Source organism: Lithobates pipiens, unplaced genomic scaffold, assembly GCF_037356315.1.
Source record: "Lithobates pipiens isolate NorthernLeopardFrog02 unplaced genomic scaffold, aLitPip1_a1.2 Scaffold_10, whole genome shotgun sequence".
NCBI classification, from domain to species: domain Eukaryota; kingdom Metazoa; phylum Chordata; class Amphibia; order Anura; family Ranidae; genus Lithobates; species Lithobates pipiens.
Genome location: NW_027507686.1, coordinates 207157409 through 207179295, shown reverse-complemented (window position 1 = coordinate 207179295; position 21887 = coordinate 207157409). Strand labels below are relative to the sequence as shown.

General features: G+C 43.4%; 1 protein-coding gene across 1 annotated transcript in view; it reads left to right on the top strand.

Moving 5' to 3' along the window:
* DCDC1 (doublecortin domain containing 1) overlaps window positions 1-21887 on the top strand; it is a 680197-nt gene that overhangs the window by 61636 nt on the left and 596674 nt on the right. Inside the window, exons 3-4 of the mRNA XM_077460866.1 lie at window positions 2272-2550; window positions 15298-15445. Coding sequence (XP_077316992.1) covers window positions 2272-2550; window positions 15298-15445 — 427 coding nt within the window. The remainder of the gene's footprint in view (window positions 1-2271; window positions 2551-15297; window positions 15446-21887) is intronic.

Here is a 21887-nt window from a genome sequence, read left to right as displayed (position 1 = left end):
TTTTTTATGTAAGTGCTATAGCACAATTGTTTTAAATGTTTGGTTTTATGCAGTTTTGCCAATAAATACTGCACCATGATATTTTTTCTTCTTTGTCATTGGTGACTTATTACTACGGATGGGATATGCTGAGCTGTTTTTACCATGAGAAATAAAACTTCCTGGTTATGATCCGTGTACTTAGATGCATTCTGAAGAGGGTCCTGTGATTCAGATAGAGGGGATAAATGTGAGCTAATGATGACTACATACCTCTGATGACCTGGATCTTATCACATGCGATTTTTGCCATTCTTTTCATTAGACAGCAACTATATCTGGTGAGTGTGCTTTTCTAACATTGGAGGAAGTCACACTGGGTGATTGAAGCACTAGGGGAGGAAGATCACCTGAATCATATAACCTTAAACAGGCTGTTCATGCTGGAAAATCCTCCAATGTGGCTGAATGAAAACAATTCTGAAAAGAAGAGTGGGCCAAAGCGATGCGAGAGACTGATTGCCAGTTATTTCCACTGCCAAGTGGCACAAGCAGTTATTAGGTTTAGGGGCAGGTACTTTTTCACATAGGCAGGTTTGGACATCTATTTTCTCTTAATCACTTCCATACCGCGCATATTCCAGCACTCCTCTCCTACATGTAAAAATCATAATTTTTGTTGCTAGAAAATTGCTAAGAACCCCCAAACATTGTGTGTATATGTATATATATATATATATATATATATATATATATATATATATGCGCAACTTTTTATGCGTAGCAATTTTCTAAACGCGCTTGAAAAAAAAACAAAAAACACTTTCCTGAATATTAAAAAAAAAAACCCAGTAAAGATAACTCATTTTTCAGTAAATAGATACCTAACATGTCACGCTTTAAAATTGTGCACACTCGTGGAATGGCGCTAAACTTTGGTACTTAAAAATCTCCATAGGCAACATTTCAAAATTTTTTACAGGTTACACGTTTAGAGATACAGAGGATGTCTTAGGCTAGAATTATTGCTCTCACTCTAACGTTCGTGGTGATACCTCACCTGTGGTTTGAACATCATTTACATATGCAGACATGACTTAAAATGATCACTTTTATTCCTATTACAAGGAATGTACACATCCCTTGTACACATCACTTGTAATAGGAATAGTGTTGCGCCCGGGCCTCCAAGAGTCATAGAGACTGCCAGGGACCATCTGTCCCTTGGAAATCTCTATGGCTTCCGGCAGTGGTGGATTGCTTCTCCGGATGCCTGTAAAATCGATCAAGCGGCTGATCAGCCACTATGATTGTTCTTACGGAATCACTGGCTAAAAATAAAACAATATCTGAATGATGCCTGTGGCTGCAGGCATCATTCAGATATCACCACTGAAAGCCCAGGACATCATATGATGGCCTGCGGTATGGAAAGGGTTGATAACTAAAATCATCATTTAAAAACTGCATTTTGTATTTACTCGGCTATCTTTGTGTAATAATAAAATTTGTTTGATGATTTGAATCATTTAAGTGTGAAAAATATGCAAAAAAAATAAAAATCAGGAAGGGGGCAAATACATTTTCACAGCACTGTACATAGAGTATAAACAGTATCTCTGTGCAATTGTCTTTTGGATTAACCACTAGCCGACCAGCACACGACAATATACGTCGGCAAGGCTGGGCAAATGGGCGTACAGGTACGTCCCCTTTAAGATGCGGCATTGTGGGCGTGAGCTCCCTGACCATGCCCGTGAGTCCCGCAGACTCTATGTCCGCCGGGGGCCCACGATCATGTCAACTTTTGCGCAAACCAATCAATATACGCTTATTGCGTTTTTTTTTTGGATTTTTTTTTACCAAAAATATGTCGAAGAATACATATCGGCATAAACTGAGACAGTTGTTTTTTTATATATATTTTTTGGAGATATTTAGCAAAAAGTAAAAAATATTGCTTTTTTTTCTAAATTGTCGCCCTTTTTTTGTTTATAGCGCAAAAAATAAAAACCGCAGAGGTGATCAAATACCGCCAAAAGAAATCTCTATTTGTGGGGAAAATAAGTCAGTTTTGTTTGGGTGCAACGTCGCACGACTGCACAATTGTCAGTTAAAATGACGCAGTGCCAAATCGCAAAAAGGGCTCTGGTCAGGAAGGGGGTAAATCTTTCCGGGGCTGAAGTGGTTAAGAAAAATAAAAGAGAACAATTCAATTTGTGTATATTTTTGATAATCTGTATTTGCTCTTTAGCTATGACTGACGGCTTCCCTTTTCATTGTTTCGGATAGAAATTACATATCTCCTTATGCCAAGACTTCAGCCAGACACCGCAAAGACAGAAAATATAATAGTACATCTAAACATGGCTCAGCCTCTCCTCCTCAATCAGTGCGTGTAACAAGAAGATCAACATCTCAAGATCGTTCCACACATCAAAAAGCATCAGCTCGGTACAGTAACGCAGATTCAGATGACGACCTCAACAAGTCAGACGTAGCTGGCAGTCCCTGCCTCTCATCGCAGTCCAAGAGAAACAGACCCGTCAGTGCTCCTCAGGGGCATGTTAGGTAATCAAACAAAAGCATTTCCTTGTTGTTCTGGGCTTACACTTGATATGTTCCTCTACCAAGAAATTACACATGTTAAGCAAAGTTCATTTATATGTCTAACACTGGTATTGTGTTTCTGCTTCCTCCACTTTATTGTCGACACACAATTAAAGCATTTGCAAACTGTAACGTTTCAGGTCAAGTGAATGCTTTTCAGTAAAACAGACACAATGAAAATGCGATTTATGGAAAGCCTCTGCAAGTAAAGTTAATAAATGAATTCGATCAAGTAAGGGTTGTACCATCATCCAGAAATTTTTAGAAATAAAGAGGTTGGGAGCCTGGTCCCCAGCCAGGTCTCACCAAAGAAACTAGGGGGCAATTGGACTATCTCAGTACAATTCATTCTACCGAGATAGTCCAATTGCCCCCTAGCTTCTTTGGTGGGACCTGGATGGGGACCAGGCTCCCAACCCCGTTATTTCTAACAATGAAAATGTAGCATTTGTTGTAAATTATGTAGTTTTAATATTTTAACAAATAACCACACAGAATCAACAGTCTTAAATGATATTTCATGCTGAACTAAGCAAACAGCTAAATAAACCATCAAAAATACCCTAAAAGTTGCTGTTTTACTAGCCAAAGGAATGGTATTTCTGGCCATCCAGTACCAAGATTTTCACAGCTCTTCTGAAATGTACAGTCAGGTTGGTGGCTTGACTAAACTATACTGCAGTTAAAATAGAACTATATAATTTTTTTTTCATTTTGGATAGAGCAAGGGGGGTTAGAACTCATGTCAGATTGTTTTACACCATCTTTGCCCCATTGCAGAGATTTCCCTTCACTTCCTGTCCCAGAGCCAAAGAGTAATTGCTAATTTTGCCTAGGAAAGAGGAGAAACTGTTTCACGCACCTCAGGGGCCCTCCATCTGTGGGAAAACTACAAGTCCCAAGAGACATTGCAAGACCCTGACAATCACAGGCATGACTGCTAGAGGCAGAGGTATGATGGGATTTGTACTTTCACCACAGCTGGAGTGCCGAGGTTGGCCTTCCCCTGACGTACCTGATACTCCGCTCCCTTGGCAGATGGCTCTCCCCTTCAGAGGTGGACTGTCCTTTGGCATGAACACATCCAATGGAGTGCTATGGACCCTGCCCTGGTCTTGATGACCTCAAGATCTTAGACCACTAGAGCAAGGGGGAGAAGAAGCTGCAGGGACTGTTCTAGCTATGGGAACTGGTCTACCTGTAGGGGGGAAGCAAAGGATCAAGTGAGTAAATTTCCTTTTTTTTGTTCCCCTAGCTCTAAAATTAACAATTACCCTTGCAGTATGGGTGCCGCCCCACTGCAAGGGATACTTTTTTAGTTGCCTGGAGTTGGGCAACATGTTTGGAAAATGTTCATATTTTTCCTATTCTAGCAATTGGTGCTTCCAAGGAAACAAAGTGACCACATAATGTCCCCAGTGGGGACACAGATAGCAATATATATATATTAAGAAAAGGTTAAAAAACTTTTTTGTTATAGTTATATTGTTATAGTTTTTGTTATATTTCAGTCTGTGGTTATATTTTCCTTTACTTCCTGTGAACCAGTGACCAGCGCCACCTAGGAGAGATAATTAGGAAAAATCTCTCTAATGGGGACATATACAGCAATACCAATTGGCAGAAGCTGCAGCTCTTCCCTCTTAGGTACAAAACGGAATTAAGGTTTGGGTGGACGTTTCCTTTACTAATGATGAAAAAGGACAGATTTCAGGTTTAAGATCTCAAAAACCATAGTAGTTTAAGGCTCAGTTTACACTGCTGCGACATGGGATCCGACTTGTGAGACCCTCAAGTTGCATGACATGTCAAATTCAATGTTTCTTTATGAGAGCTGTCTTTTCTGATACTTAACAAGTCGCTCCAACTTTAGAAAAGGTTCCTGCACTACTTTGGTCCAACTTGGGTGCGATTTCAGCCCTTGAACAGGCTCCTAAATAGCATCCAAGTCAGATCAAGTCGGAAGTTGTATGACTTTGCCGTCACAGCAGTGTGAACTGAGCCTTAGTCTAAAGCAGGGGTAGGCAATCTCAGCCCCCCAGCTGTGGTGTAACTACAAATCCCATCATGCCTCTGCCTCTAGGAGTCATGACTGTGATTGCCAGGGTCTTGCAATATCTCATGGGACTTGTAGTTTCAAAACAGATGGAGGGCCGAGGTTGCTTACCGCTGGTCTAACTGAAGTAGGCTTTTTCCACCAGGGTGCCTTCAGGTTTCTTCAAGGGTGCCCTGGCAAAATGTCTAAAAATTGCCCAAAAATTGTATACAAGTCAGCTGGTGGATCAAGCTTGCCTTTTAGTTACAGATAGCAATAGGTTTTCACTGTGCACCATTACAACCTTCTAGCCGCCGGTGTCCTATCAACCAATGTCATAATTGGTTGTTAAGGAGGATTTCGGGAGCCTGCACAGCATCCTTGTATACCTCTCCCCTGCCCCTCTCTGTCAGCACTGGGGTCACATAAATGAGGAAAAGAAACTGAGAGAGAAGATAAACAGTGGAACACTGTTCAGTACCAGGCTTCAAAAGTGTGTGCTTTGTAAAAATAAATCCCCTCTTTAGTTGGGTGTCCTACATGTGCGGATGTTGCTACGTTATGTAAAACTATTAAGTACATTTTTTACATTTTAGATTGGGGTGCCTCAAGATTGGGCACAGTTTTAAAGGGTGCCTCGACTGAAAAATGGTTGAGAAACACTGTTCTAAAGGAAGGCAACATAAAACTTCCAATGTGTGCACGGTTAGATTTGAATATAAATTATGTGTAAAAATAATAGATCAATTCTCTTGATGAAAATATATTTCAGTAATTATAACAGTGGACCCCTTCACACTATTGCACACATTCCTGCCGATGTCAACATGTGCTGTTTATGCCCTGCAATATGGGGGGGGGGTGTCTAGCTCAGATGCATTTTCAATGAGTTCACAGCCAACAGGAACTTCAGTTTTAGGACGTGGTAGCCCACTTTTATTAAAAGTAACAAAAATGTAAGTTCATACATGCATGGATTGCCCACACAGGGGTTCTTCTCTAGAAAAATACAAAATGAAAATACCAAGCCACCTGTCTCTCAAGGCTCACTCTGCCTCGGTCACAGTACTGTGCTGCACAGGCTCACTCCTGGCCTCTAGGAAGGAGTTCTCCTGTCCCTCCAGGCTATCACACTCCTCCAAGACTCAAGGTTCCCTCTGATCCCCAGTTGTCTCAATAATGGTCTCCATGACGCTCTCATCTGGCCCAACTCTCTCAGTCTACTGACGTGAAACCTCTCCCGCATGCAGTATCGTCTCGAGGTTATTGCCTTGGATAATAAACAGGAACACACCTCCCTCCTGTCTGCAGCACCTGCTCCAACACCAATTCCTACCCCACCTCCCTGAGCTATGCTCAGATCTGCCTTATAACAAATGTGTGCACCTAGATACATACACAACCTGCAGAATTACTGGAAAACATGTACACAAGACTGAAGACTCCATCCCACCCCATGCTCTTTGGGGTCTTCAAGTCTCCAGCCCTCGATCCAGACCAAATCCAGAGAAATTGTAAAACATAATTAAAACATAATTTTCTCTGCTCACAAAGCTTCTGCTGGAGCTTCTCAAACTGGCTCTTTGAGAGTCCTGTGTCCAGTTTAAACAAATTTTGCCAGAGAAAGGGGCTGTTGCAATGCATTTACAATTGCACCTCAACACGCACAAATAGCCAAACTAACACAGCTGTTGCTTTGGGGTGTGCTGAGGCAAGTTTCTTTTTTGGTTCCTAAATGTGGGTTGAGTGACTATTGCAAATGAATGGACAGCACCGCACAACGTGTGGCAACATACCAATAAATCTGTGAGAGATAAAACAGGCATATACTGTAGGTACTATATGAATAGGCCCTTAAAATTATCCTGTAATTAATAGTTTTCAAAATAAACATAGCTGCAAGATAAGACTATAAATACTTACCTTTCCTGCTGCCCTGCAACACCAAAATACTTTATTGCTCTGTAGATATCTTCCTCCGAAGTCTACAGGGAATCCAATTCTTCCAGGAGCCTCAATTTCCTGGGCCCCCTGTTGCTCTCAGTTGTTCCTTCTGCTTGCCTTTACTTTATTAGAGGATACAGTAGTGAGGTGAAGATCCACAAGAGGAGAGCTGCAGGGGGACCTTAAGCATCAGATTCCCTGCGGACATTGAAGGAAATTTCTATTCAATAGAACGGTGTTCTAGGGGCACAGTCTTATTTTAAAGGTATAGCCATTCAAGGTTTCTTTTTTTTAATGTCAGGGTAGCTTTAGGCATCATGCACACTGGACATTTTTTCATGCTGCTCTTAGGGGCATTTGGTATTTTTTTTCCCTGTCTTGCATGTGTGAGTCCATGCATATATAACCTTTTAGAGTCAGAAAAAAACCCAGAAGCCAGTGCGTCCAGAAGCAGTGGCATTTTGGCCGAAAAAAAATGCTTGATGTGCCTACATGTATGTAGGTGCATTAAGCGGTTGGGCGTCAATTCATTTCAATGGCGGACTATTATTAGTCTGGCCAATTACCCGAATTAATGCTCACGTGCTTGATATGCCTAAACGCACCTAAACGCATTACACAAGTTTACAAGTGACAAGCGTTTTTTTTCCCCGAAACAACACTTCTGCCAGGAGTCTAGGAGAGTTAGCTAAACGCGCAGTGTGCATGAGGTCTTTAAGTCCACTATTGATTTTGGCCTTAGCAACTTTTGGTTACTTTTATTATGAAGAAACACCTTCTTGTGATAATTAGGCTCGGTTCACACAGGGGAGGCACGACTTGCAGAGCGACTCACAGACGCGACCTGCAAACAACTTCAGCGGCGACTTGCAAAACGACTTCTGTATAGAAGTCAATGCAAGTCGCCCGAAGTCGCCGCAAAAGTAGTAGTACAGGAACCTTTTTTCTAAGTCGGAGCGACTTGAGTCGCTCCTATTAGAACGGTTCCATAGTACAGAACGGAGCGCGACTTGTCAGGCGGCGAAGTCGCCTGGACAAGTCGCCCCTGTGTGAACCGAGCCTTATAGTCTTCTTTTCAAAAAAGGAAGTTACGCTTTAAGCATTCCTCCCCCCTCCCCCCTCCTATAGCACATTTGGCCACCTAGGCGACTCGAGCGGAAGTTCTAATCTCCTACTCCCAGCAATCTTTTGGGACAAGTCACAGGTCCCAGAAGATTGCCCGCCCATTGAGGAGGCGCAGCACAACTCGCACATGTGCAGTGCCAGGTGCTGGCTGTGAAGCCGCAAGCTATCACAGCCGGGTGCCCACACTTGTAATACACTTTTTGTAGCTGCTGACTTTTAATAAACACAAAAACGGCTGGAGCTCTACTTTAACCGCTTTAACTGCTGTCCTTTTGTCCTTTTTCTCTCTATATTGTTCTTGAGCAAAACCGTTCATTTGCCAAATGATTCTATTTACTTTGGATATATTAGCTGAAGTACTTGTAAAGCCAGCCATAGGTGGTTCAAATCCTGCCAAGATTTGAACCATGTATGAGCAGACTGAATGCACCCAAGTTGATTGATCGATCAACTTGGGTACAACCAGCCTGTCAGTTTTAAATGCGATTATTGCTAACAGCTACTATAGCCCCAGCAATGATCACTGGGTTCAGAACACAATGGCTCAGCTTGAGGGATTCCCATGTCAACACCCATGGTTACAGGAATGAAATTTGCTCCTTCTATGGCCGACTTTAGTCATATTTTTTTCCACATTAACAATATTTTTTTTTTTTCATTTTTATACCTAAAGCTTTTTATACCTTGATTAAAATACTTGTAGGTCATAAAAAATAGCTTGCAATGCAAAATGTAAAAAATATAAAGTGATCCATCCATCTGTTTATCTATTTATCATGCACATACAGGTGCATCTAAAAATAATTTGAATATCATCAAAAAGTAATTTTTTTCAGTAATTCAATTCAAAAAGTATAACTTGTATATACACATGGGAATGCACAATCCAGGGTGCTTTGCAGTGCCGTTCATTTAGAATGGCATCCCAATTCACAGCTACAGTAGTGGGAAACACACCCATTATGCAGCGCACCACAACACCTTTATCATGCGATAACGATCGTCTAAAATAGGCTTTCGGTTCTAGATGACAAGTTTTTCTTTCTTTGTGTATAATATTTTATAAACTCATTTTCATACAGCCTTGTGCTTTTCCCATGCTTTTGTCATCCTTGACTTCTAACTCCATTTGTAATCTTGAGTATCATGGCTGCTATAGTAGAATTTTGACAGTATTTGTGGGAATTATTGGAAGACAGAAAGCACAAATATACATGCAGTTTTATTTACTTTCATTATTATTTCTTATCGGATCATACATTATAAATGAACGTTTTATATCTTTTTTTTTTTTCTTTTACTAACTTAGTATAAAATGTTTGTATTACAAATAAACATTTAATACAGGGTGAACCCTTCACACTTGATTCAGAGAGCGCTGTGGTTTTCTTTTTTTTTTTTTTTATTCTTTATTTCTTTGCAGGAATACAAAACAAAAGTTATTAGTAATAATTACCTATAAAAAAATTAAAAAATACTTTCTAATAACCAAGTATTCTATTAAACAGCATGAATAAAGTACAACATAATGTATTTTTTTTTTAATTCTGGTTTTCTTTTCTAATGAAAGATCAGAACAGAAACTGTTTACTTTCAGGATCTCACTTTTTTTTCTCTAATTTTAAAGGCTAAGTTCACCTTTTATTCCAAAAAATATAATAAATGCACATCATTTTGCAGATATAAAAATGTGCATGTATTTATTTAATTTTTTAGCACTTCACCTGTGATCAACAGGTCTCACTAAAGTGTCTGCCCATACCTCGAATACGGGCATACAGTTACTGAATGGCAGGATGGACTATGAGAGCGCTTACCAGCACCCTTTCAGTTCATTGAGAACTAAAAGCTGTTGGTTGCAAATGCCAATGGTACTTGTAGTTGATTAATGCATCAAACTTTATGGCTGAATGACGTGCCTATGCGGGCAGAACCATGCACCACTTCACTGTTTTTAAAATGTGGCAGCGGGGCGTGAAGAGAAGATCCCTCGCCCACTGTCATGGGGGAGAAGCTGCAGATGCTGAAACATGCTACATGTTCCACCCTAAGGCTCAGTTCACAACTATGAATTGTTTAATGCTTTTTGCAGAAACGCACTAAAGTCCATTTGACATGGCTTCCTATGGGACACGTTCACATCTATGCTTTTTTCAGCCGCTGCGTTTTTGGAAAGGGTCGCACTTTGGCTTAATAGACTTCAGTGGAAAAGCTGCACAAAAGCATGTAGTGTGTTTTTGCAGTGATTTCACCACATATTTTGCCACAATTTGCGTTTTGCTTTTTTAAATCCACCCAACAACAAATTGGCCCCCAAAAAAGCACAAAAAAGACAAAACGCAAAATGCATTAAAACACGTGTGAAAAATGCATCAAAAAATGTGAAAAAATGCACTGCAAAAACAGATCAAAAGAAAACTGCATAGGTGTGAACCAAGCCCAAATACAAGTGGAACATGTAACATATAAGACAGCTATATCTTACTGTATATAGCTGTGTATGTGTTAATTACAGCTTGCACTATTGATCACTATAAACAATAGGCTTTTATTTTTCAACAAAGCAGATAAAGATAGACAGGTAAATGAGTGAGAAGAAGTTCAAGGGTATATTAACACCTCAGCGTTTTGTTGTCTTATGCTTTCAAAAGTAATCATGTTTGCTTAATCCTTGGCACAGTCGCTTGCAAAATGCACCTTCCATAGGTAATACACTCAAAATGCATCTAAACCCCAACATTCAGAAATGCAAATGTAGCTTAAAGCTTCACTTGCTAAAAAATTAGAATGTACAATATTCATATGCAACATCATATTGTTACCTCACTTAAATTAAATACAATTTTATTTTCTAGGGTTTTTTTTTCCTGTCCTGGCCATTATAACCAAAAAATATATTATTTGCAAAACCACTATAAATTACTTGAAGGATTCACTGTCACCTTTCCCATTAAGGGTGACATATTTGAAGCCAGGGTGCCAACAAAATTAAAGTTAGTGAGTTGCATCCCTTTTTCTTGCGTTATGCGTTGTTGAAATTCTTAGCCCTTGTACACGCGGTCGGAGATTCCGACAACCAAATCCGTCGGATTTTGTCCGTCAAATTTTGTCCGACGGATTTTGTCCGAAACTGTTGCATACACACGGTCGGACAAAGTTGTTGGAAAATCCGACGTGATGACGTTATGTCTTACGACGGGACTACGTTCAGGCTAGTAGCCAATAGCTTTGGTGTAGGAATTTGATCTGAGCATGCGTGGCACTTTGTCCGATCGGAATTCTCTACACATGATCGTAGTATGTCTGATCGGAGCATTTTGTCTGAAAATTTTACCAACAAGTTGGAAAACTTGATTCGTCGGAAACTCCGACGGAAACAGTCCGATGTAGACCACACACAGTCGGAATATCCGACAAAACGGTCCGATCGGACACATTGGAATCTCCGACCGTGTGTACAAGGGCTTACAGATTATGGTATTGGGAAATATGAAGGTTTCCAGATTAATAGAACAGATACTACAATAGCCAGTAGTTAGTGCAATGTGTATAACAATTTAAAACATAGGCAAAATGCCATATATTGTGTAGTCTGTCAATAGCAGTAACACAGAAGTTTTTGTTGGAACTGAATTCGGACTTTAGTTTGTTTGCCTTGTACTTACAGTGCCTTGAAAAATTATTCATACTCCTTGAAATTTTATCAGGTTACAACCAAAAAGGTAAAGGTTTTTTATTGGGATTTTATGTGATAGACCAACACAAAGTGGCACATAATTGTGAAGTGGAAAGAAAACGATAAATGGTTTTCAAAACGTTTTACAAACATTTGAAAAGTGTGGGGTGCATTTGTATTCAGCCCCCTTTACTCTGATACCCCTAACTAAAATATAGTGGAACCAATTGCCTTCAGAAGTCACCGAATTAGTGAATAGAGGCCACCTGTGTGTAATTTAATCTCAGTATAAATATAGCTGTTCTGTGAAGCCCTCAGAGGTTTGTTGGTGAACCTTATGTCCTGTACACACAAGCGGATTTGTTCCGATGGAATTCCGCTCAAGCTTGGCTTGCATACACACAGTCACACAAAAGCTCTCTGAATTTTCGACCATCAAGAACGCGGTGATGTACAACACTATGACGAGCTGAGAAAATTAAGTTCAATGCTTCCGAGCATGCGTTGAATTGTTTTCCGAGCATGCGTAGGAATTTTGCACCTCAGAATTTGTACAGACGATCAGAATTTCTGATAGGAAAATAGAGAACCTGCTCTCGGTCTTTTGCTGGCTGGAATTCTGCCAGAAAAAGTCAGATGGAGCATACGCACGGTCAGAATTTCTGGCCAAAACCTCACATTGGGGCTTGAGTGAACAAACACCTTTACAAAGGCCAAGGAACACACCAGACAGGTCAGGGATAAAGTTGTGGAGAAGTTTAAAGTAGGCTTAGGTTATATAAAAATATCCCAAGCTTTGAACATCTCATGGAGCACTGTTTAATCCATCATCTGAAAATGGAAAGAGTATGGCACAACTGCAAACCTATCAAGTCATGGCCGTCCACCTAAACTGACAGGTTGGGCAAGGAGAGCATTCATCAGAGAAGCAGCCAAGAGGCCCATGGTAACTCTGGATGAGCTGCAGAGATCCCCAGCTCAGGTGGTAATCTGTCCACAGGACAACTATGGAAAATGTCCGATCGGACCGTGTTGTCGGATAATCCGACCGCGTGTGGGCTCCATCGTACTGTTTCCGTCGGAATATCTGACCGACAAAGTTTTAGAGCTGGGCTATAAAATTTTCCGACAACATGGTCCGATCAGACTTTGTCAGATCGTTTGTAGAGAATTCTGATCGGACAAAGTGCCACGCATGCTCAGATCAAATTCCTAGACCAAAGCTATTGGCTACTAGCCGGAACGTAGTCTCGTCGTAATGAAATAACGTCATTACCTTACGAACGATTGGATTTTCCGACAACTTTGTCGACTGTGTGCATGCAACACAAGTTTCGGACAAAATCCGTCAGACAAAATCCGACGGATTTTGTTGTCGGAATGTCCGACCGTGTGTACAAGGGCTTAGACCCCATACACACTATCAGATTTTCTGATGATTTTTTCCTTCAGGTTTACCAAAACCATATAGTGCAAGGGCCTGCCTGATTGCATACAAATTGAAATTCCTAAGGTTTGACCTCATATTATATGGTTTTGGTAAATCTGAAGGAGAAACTCACCAGAAAAACTGATAGTGTGTATGGTGCTTTAGTCGTGCACTCCACAAATCTGACCTTTATGGAAGAGTGGCAGGAAGAAAGCCATTGTTGAAAGAAAGCCATAAGAAGTCCCATTTGCAGTTTGTGAGAATGTGGGGGACACAACAAACACGTGGAACAAGTTGCAAAACGCTATGTATGGCACGAAAATAACACTGCACATCAAACTGAACACACCATCCCAACTGTGAAATATGGTGGTGGCAGCATCATGTTGTGGGGATACTTTTCTTCAGCGGGGACAGGGAAGCTGGTCAGAGTTGAAGTAGAAGAAAACCTGTTAGTGTCTGCAAAAGACTTGAGACTGGGGCAAAGATTCACTTTCCAGCAGGACAACGACCCTAAACATACAGCCAGAGCTACAATGGCATGGTTTAGATCAGGGATATGCAATTAGCAGGCCTCCAGCTGTTGCAGAACTACAAGTCCCATGAGGCATAGCAAGACTCTGACAGCCACAAGCATGAGAGGCAGAGGCATGATGGGACTTGTTTTGCAGCTGAAGGTCCACTTATTGCATATCCAAGGTTTAGATCAAAGCATATTCATGTGTCCAATCCAATTGAGAATCTGTGGCAAGACTTGAAAATTACTGTTCACAGACACTTTCCATCCAATCTGACAGAGCTTGAGCTGTTTTGCAAAGAAGAATTGGCAAAAATGTCACTCTCTAGATCAGGGGTGCTCAACCTGTGGCTCTCCAGCTGTTGCAAAACTACAAGTCCCATCATGCCTCTGCCTCTGGGTGTCATGCTTGTGGCTGTCGGAGTCTTGCTATGCCTCATGGGACTTGTAGTTCCGCAACAGCTGGAGAGCCACAGGTTGAGCACCCCTGCTCTAGATGTACAAAGCTGGTAGAGACATCCCCAAAAAGACTTGTAGCTGTAATTGCAGTGAAAGGAGGTTCTACAAAGTATTGACTCAAGGGGACTGAATATAAATGCACACCACACTTTTAAAATGTTATTTGTAAATAATTTTGAAAAACATTTATCACTTCCTTCCATTTCACAATTATGTGCCACTTTGTGTTGGTCTATCACATAAAATCCCAATAAAACACATTTACATTTTTGGTTGTAACATGACAAAATGTGGAAAATTTCAAGGGGTATGAATACTTTTTCAGGGCACTGTATAGTCCATCTAATGCCCCGTACACATGAGCGGATCTTCCTTCGGTAAAAACTTGGATGGTTTTTCCGAAGTAATTTCGCTCAAGCATGGCTTGCATACACACGGTCTCTGAACTTTCGACCGTCAAGACGCGGTGACGTACAGCACTACAACTTGCCGAGAAAATGAAGTTCAATGCTTCCGAGCATGCGTCGAATTGTTTGCGAGCATGCGTAGGAATTTTGCGCGTAGGAATTTGTACACACTATCGGAATTTCCGATCAGAACTTTTTCCAACCGAAAAATAGAGAACGTGCTCTCAATCTTTTGCTGGCTGGATTTCTGCCAGCAAAAGTCCTATGGAGCATACACACACGATTGGAATTTCTGACCAAAAGCTTACATCTGACTTTTGCTGGCAGAATTTGTGTATGGGGCTTTAGACTACCCTGTTCACAAGGTGACAACGCTGCTGTTTAATTTCACTGCAGAAAGAATAGTCATCTTATTACAGGAAAAGGAAAACTGAACAGCTAATACAATTACATTACATGGGGTGGACACAATAAAACACAACTTCTGTGTTAATGCTAAAGTGTTTATACATTTTTCTTTTTCATTTAGTTCAGTTTAAATTATTTTTAAAGCATGCTATTTTACTATCCTTTAAATTATCAAAAAATGTTGCAGATTTGTTGTTTTCATAAATATAAAGTAGTATATGCACAGCACAATACATTTCTTTTTTTATTTTATTTTTTTCAAATATTTTTATTGGAAAATTGTAGTAATACAAAGATGGCCCAACAACAGCGTCCAGTAAAAAATAAAAAATCGATACAACAAACAATAAGTAACATTACATCTTTGTACACAATACATTTCTTAAAGCATTTATATATGATTTCCCATTTCCTTTTAATACTATAAACTATATTTAATACCATCTCCATTTCCCTGAGGGTCCTTATACCACAGGTTGTGAAATCCTGTTGTAGACACATGAAATATTGTTAAACACCACAACTGCCTTAGAACCTGAAGTCACAGCTTTCCATAGATTTTTAAATGAAGTGCACTTGTCATCAAAACTATGAGATGACCTGTCTTCCTTTTACTAACAGCTTCCCATTATTATAGTGTTCAGTTATATGTGTGTAAATTTTGTGACAGTGCAAGGTTTGGTATAACGTCATTCTGATTGTTTTCAGGTATTCATTGAAAAAACATCACATATCTCCTGATGGATACAGAGCAGTGCCAGTTTTTAAACAGCTGCCGTGGGTAATCAGAGCCACAGCTTACAAAAATGGAGACCACGGCACACCCATTAAAGTGTCTGCACCAACAATTCCACTGGTAATTACACATGTCATAGTTATACATGTTTATGTGCCCCATTTCAATGTAGTTCTCTTGTATAAGAAGTAGTGATGGACGAACTTCCGACGGGACGTTTCGCGAACGCGAAACGCGAACGGGCACAAACGTTCGCGAAAACGACCGTTCGCCGCGGGCTCCATTGACTTCAATGGGAGGCGAATTTCGCAAACCTTTAGGTCGAATTTGCGGCCACGGGGTAATTATTAGGGGGTAGCACGCAGTCCCACCACCTGGACAATAGCATAATACATGTATGAGGTGAATTTGGGATCGATAACTACAAGCATTTTTTTTTTATTTGGGAAATTGTTCTGACAATTCAGGACTATGGAGCTAATGAAGGCAATGGAGGAGAGGGAAGGTCAGGGACCAGGGTAGGCAAACAAGAGGGTGCAGGAGATACAGAGCACTGACAGCAGCACCGTAATACAGAGCACTGACATCAGCACCGTGACATACAGCGCTGACAGCAGCTCCGTGACATACAGCGCTGACAGCAGCTCCGTGACATACAGCGCTGACAGCAGCTCCGTGACATACAGCGCTGACAGCAGCTCCGTGACATACAGCGCTGACAGCAGCTCCGTGACATACAGCGCTGACAGCAGCACCGTGACATACAGCGCTGACAGCAGCTCCGTGACATACAGCGCTGACAGCAGCTCCGTGACATACAGCGCTGACAGCAGCACCGTGACATACAGCGCTGACAGCAGCTCCGTGACATACAGCGCTGACAGCAGCTCCGTGACATACAGCGCTGACAGCAGCTCCGTGACATACAGCACTGACAGCAGCTCCGTGACATACAGCGCTGACAGCAGCTCCGTGACATACAGCGCTGACAGCAGCACCGTGACATACAGCGCTGACAGCAGCTCCGTGACATACAGCGCTGACAGCAGCTCCGTGACATACAGCGCTGACAGCAGCTCCGTGACATACAGCACTGACAGCAGCTCCGTGACATACAGCGCTGACAGCAGCTCCGTGACATACAGCGCTGACAGCAGCACCGTGACATACAGCGCTGACAGCAGCTCCGTGACATACAGCGCTGACAGCAGCTCCGTGACATACAGCGCTGACAGCAGCTCCGTGACATACAGCGCTGACAGCAGCTCCGTGACATACAGCGCTGACAGCAGCTCCGTGACATACAGCGCTGACAGCAGCTCCGTGACATACAGCGCTGACAGCAGCTCCGTGACATACAGCGCTGACAGCAGCTCCGTGACATACAGCGCTGACAGCAGCACCGTAAGCAGCCCCAGGAGGAAGTCAGCACAGCACAGGGATGGTGTGATCCCCTCATAATAAGAACCCCCAGGAGGAAGTCAGCACAGCACAGGGATGGTGGGAGCCCCTCATAATAAGAACCCCCAGGAGGAAGTCAGCACAGCACAGGGATGGTGGGAGCCCCTCATAATAAGAACACCCAGGAGGAAGTCAGCACAGCACAGGGATGGTGGGAACCCCTCATAATAAGCAGCCCCAGTAGAAATATGACACCGCTCAACCTCTTCAAAGAGGAGGGTAGGGGCATATAGTACGGTGTGCTTTTTTGGGTCAGGGAAGTGAGCCAAATGAATTAAGAAGGTCTGTGTGCTTGATTCCAAAAATTGTTTATAGACATATACATGGTCTACTGATCACATGTGTTGAATTCCTCCGAGATCCATGCCTCATTCATTTTTAGAAATGTGAGGTAGTTAACACTGTCGTGAGCTAGGCGAGTACGCTTATCGGTCACAATCCCCCCTGCTGCGCTGAACGTCCTTTCGGACAGGACACTGGATGAGGGGCAAGCCAACAGTTCGATTGCAAATTGGGCAAGCTCTGGCCAGAGGTCAAGCCTGCCCACCCAGTAGTCTAGGGGTTCATCACTCCTCAGAGCGTCCACATCGGCCGTTAACCCAATGTAGTCGGACACCTGACGGTCTAGGCGTTCCCTGATGCTGGATCCGGATGACACCTGTCGATGGGTCGGCTGAAAGAATGACCTCATATCCGAAGTCACCAACACATCTTCAAACCGGCCTCTTCTTGCAGGCGCTGTTGGATTGGTACCCGCAAATCCTTCTCTGGGAGTGGGAATTGCTCCTCTGCCAGCGCACGCAAAAGCAGAATGCAGCATTTCTCGAAGCAAGGCCTGGAAGTGCTGCATTCTGACAGCCCTCTGCGACGGCGGTAACATTTCCGCCATTTTGTGTTTGTACCGGGGATCTAAGTACGTTGCCACCCAGTACTGGTCCTTGACCCTCATGCTTTTTATACGGGGGTCCCTATTAAAACACTGGAGCATGAAGGCCCCCATTTGCACTCAAGCGGAAGGTATGTGGTGGTGGTGGTGTTGTTGGTGGTAGTGTCTTTGGGGGTGCACATAGCAGAGAGTGAAGAAGAGGGTGCAGATCGAGAGGATGAGGAGGGTGCAGAAGAATAAGGCTGAGTGAGCCACTCAACCAAGTCTGGTGCGTCCTTTAAAGTAATTGAACGCACCTTCTGCAACTTCCCACTTTGGCTCAAGGCTGTTGCTCCTGCCCTACCCCTACCACCCCTGCGGAAGGGCCTGCCTCTTCCTCTGCCTGTCATTTTTTAAATCACCCTGTGACAAAACTCTTAGTCCCTATACCGCTGAAGGACTGCTGCAGTATAGGGCAGCGGTCAGCAGTAGTGCACGTCAACCCTATGTATTGTGGACCGATAGCGGTCCTTACAGAACAGCAGACTGTACTGCACTCAGGCCTATGTACCGTAGCACCCTATACCAAGTTACCAGTCCTTATAAGAACTTTTGTGGACCAAGCAGGTTGTGTGTTAGTGATTAGCAGACTGTACGTCAGTCCCTATACCAATGAAGGACTGCTGCAGTATAGGGCAGCGGTCAGCAGTAGTGCACGTCAACCCTATGTATTGTGGACCGATAGCGGTCCTTACAGAACAGCAGACTGTACTGCACTCAGGCCTATGTACCGTAGCACCCTATACCAAGTTACCAGTCCTTATAAAAACTTTTGTGGACCAAGCAGGTTGTGTGTTAGTGATTAGCAGACTGTACGTCAGTCCCTATACCAATGAAGGACTGCTGCAGTATAGGGCAGCGGTCAGCAGTAGTGCACGTCAACCCTATGTATTGTGGACCGATAGCGGTCCTTACAGAACAGCAGACTGTACTGCACTCAGGCCTATGTACCGTAGCACCCTATACCAAGTTACCAGTCCTTATAAAAACTTTTGTGGACCAAGCAGGTTGTGTGTTAGTGATTAGCAGACTGTACGTCAGTCCCTATACCAATGAAGGACTGCTGCAGTATAGGGCAGCGGTCAGCAGTAGTGCACGGCAACCCTATGTATTGTGGACCGATAGCGGTCCTTACAGAACAGCAGACTGTAACGCACTCAGGCCTATGTACCGTAGCACCCTATACCAAGTTACCAGTCCTTATAAGAACTTTTGTGGACCAAGCAGGTTGTGTGTTAGTGATTAGCAGACTGTACGTCAGTCCCTATACCAATGAAGGACTGCTGCAGTATAGGGCAGCGGTCAGCAGTAGTGCACGTCAACCCTATGTATTGTGGACCGATAGCGGTCCTTACAGAACAGCAGACTGTACTGCACTCAGGCCTATGTACCGTAGCACCCTATACCAAGTTACCAGTCCTTATAAAAACTTTTGTGGACCAAGCAGGTTGTGTGTTAGTGATTAGCAGACTGTACGTCAGTCCCTATACCAATGAAGGACTGCTGCAGTATAGGGCAGCGGTCAGCAGTAGTGCACGTCAACCCTATGTATTGTGGACCGATAGCGGTCCTTACAGAACAGCAGACTGTACTGCACTCAGGCCTATGTACCGTAGCACCCTATACCAAGTTACCAGTCCTTATAAAAACTTTTGTGGACCAAGCAGGTTGTGTGTTAGTGATTAGCAGACTGTACGTCAGTCCCTATACCAATGAAGGACTGCTGCAGTATAGGGCAGCGGTCAGCAGTAGTGCACGGCAACCCTATGTATTGTGGACCGATAGCGGTCCTTACAGAACAGCAGACTGTAACGCACTCAGGCCTATGTACCGTAGCACCCTATACCAAGTTACCAGTCCTTATAAGAACTTTTGTGGACCAAGCAGGTTGTGTGTTAGTGTTTAGCAGACTGTGCGTCAGTCCCTATACCGCTGAAGGACTGCTGCAGTATAGGGCAGCGGTCAGCAGTAGTGCACGGCAACCCTATGTATTGTGGACCGATAGCGGTCCTTACAGAACAGCAGACTGTAACGCACTCAGGCCTATGTACCGTAGCACCCTATACCAAGTTACCAGTCCTTATAAGAACTTTTGTGGACCAAGCAGGTTGTGTGTTAGTGATTAGCAGACTGTACGTCAGTCCCTATACCAATGAAGGACTGCTGCAGTATAGGGCAGCGGTCAGCAGTAGTGCACGTCAACCCTATGTATTGTGGACCGATAGCGGTCCTTACAGAACAGCAGACTGTACTGCACTCAGGCCTATGTACCGTAGCACCCTATACCAAGTTACCAGTCCTTATAAAAACTTTTGTGGACCAAGCAGGTTGTGTGTTAGTGATTAGCAGACTGTACGTCAGTCCCTATACCAATGAAGGACTGCTGCAGTATAGGGCAGCGGTCAGCAGTAGTGCACGTCAACCCTATGTATTGTGGACCGATAGCGGTCCTTACAGAACAGCAGACTGTACTGCACTCAGGCCTATGTACCGTAGCACCCTATACCAAGTTACCAGTCCTTATAAAAACTTTTGTGGACCAAGCAGGTTGTGTGTTAGTGATTAGCAGACTGTACGTCAGTCCCTATACCAATGAAGGACTGCTGCAGTATAGGGCAGCGGTCAGCAGTAGTGCACGGCAACCCTATGTATTGTGGACCGATAGCGGTCCTTACAGAACAGCAGACTGTAACGCACTCAGGCCTATGTACCGTAGCACCCTATACCAAGTTACCAGTCCTTATAAGAACTTTTGTGGACCAAGCAGGTTGTGTGTTAGTGATTAGCAGACTGTACGTCAGTCCCTATACCAATGAAGGACTGCTGCAGTATAGGGCAGCGGTCAGCAGTAGTGCACGGCAACCCTATGTATTGTGGACCGATAGCGGTCCTTACAGAACAGCAGACTGTAACGCACTCAGGCCTATGTACCGTAGCACCCTATACCAAGTTACCAGTCCTTATAAGAACTTTTGTGGACCAAGCAGGTTGTGTGTTAGTGATTAGCAGACTGTACGTCAGTCCCTATACCAATGAAGGACTGCTGCAGTATAGGGCAGCGGTCAGCAGTAGTGCACGGCAACCCTATGTATTGTGGACCGATAGCGGTCCTTACAGAACAGCAGACTGTAACGCACTCAGGCCTATGTACCGTAGCACCCTATACCAAGTTACCAGTCCTTATAAGAACTTTTGTGGACCAAGCAGGTTGTGTGTTAGTGATTAGCAGACTGTACGTCAGTCCCTATACCAATGAAGGACTGCTGCAGTATAGGGCAGCGGTCAGCAGTAGTGCACGGCAACCCTATGTATTGTGGACCGATAGCGGTCCTTACAGAACAGCAGACTGTAACGCACTCAGGCCTATGTACCGTAGCACCCTATACCAAGTTACCAGTCCTTATAAGAACTTTTGTGGACCAAGCAGGTTGTGTGTTAGTGATTAGCAGACTGTACGTCAGTCCCTATACCAATGAAGGACTGCTGCAGTATAGGGCAGCGGTCAGCAGTAGTGCACGGCAACCCTATGTATTGTGGACCGATAGCGGTCCTTACAGAACAGCAGACTGTAACGCACTCAGGCCTATGTACCGTAGCACCCTATACCAAGTTACCAGTCCTTATAAGAACTTTTGTGGACCAAGCAGGTTGTGTGTTAGTGATTAGCAGACTGTACGTCAGTCCCTATACCAATGAAGGACTGCTGCAGTATAGGGCAGCGGTCAGCAGTAGTGCACGGCAACCCTATGTATTGTGGACCGATAGCGGTCCTTACAGAACAGCAGACTGTAACGCACTCAGGCCTATGTACCGTAGCACCCTATACCAAGTTACCAGTCCTTATAAGAACTTTTGTGGACCAAGCAGGTTGTGTATTAGTGTTTAGCAGACTGTGCGTCAGTCCCTATACCGCTGAAGGACTGCTGCAGTATAGGGCAGCGGTCAGCAGTAGTGCACGGCAACCCTATGTATTGTGGACCGATAGCAGTCCTTACAGAACAGCAGACTGTACTGCACTCAGGCCTATGTACCGTAGCACCCTATACCAAGTTACCAGTCCTTATAAGAACTTTTGTGGACCAAGCAGGTTGTGTGTTAGTGTTTAGCAGACTGTGCGTCAGTCCCTATACCGCTGAAGGACTGCTGCAGTATAGGGCAGCGGTCAGCAGTAGTGCA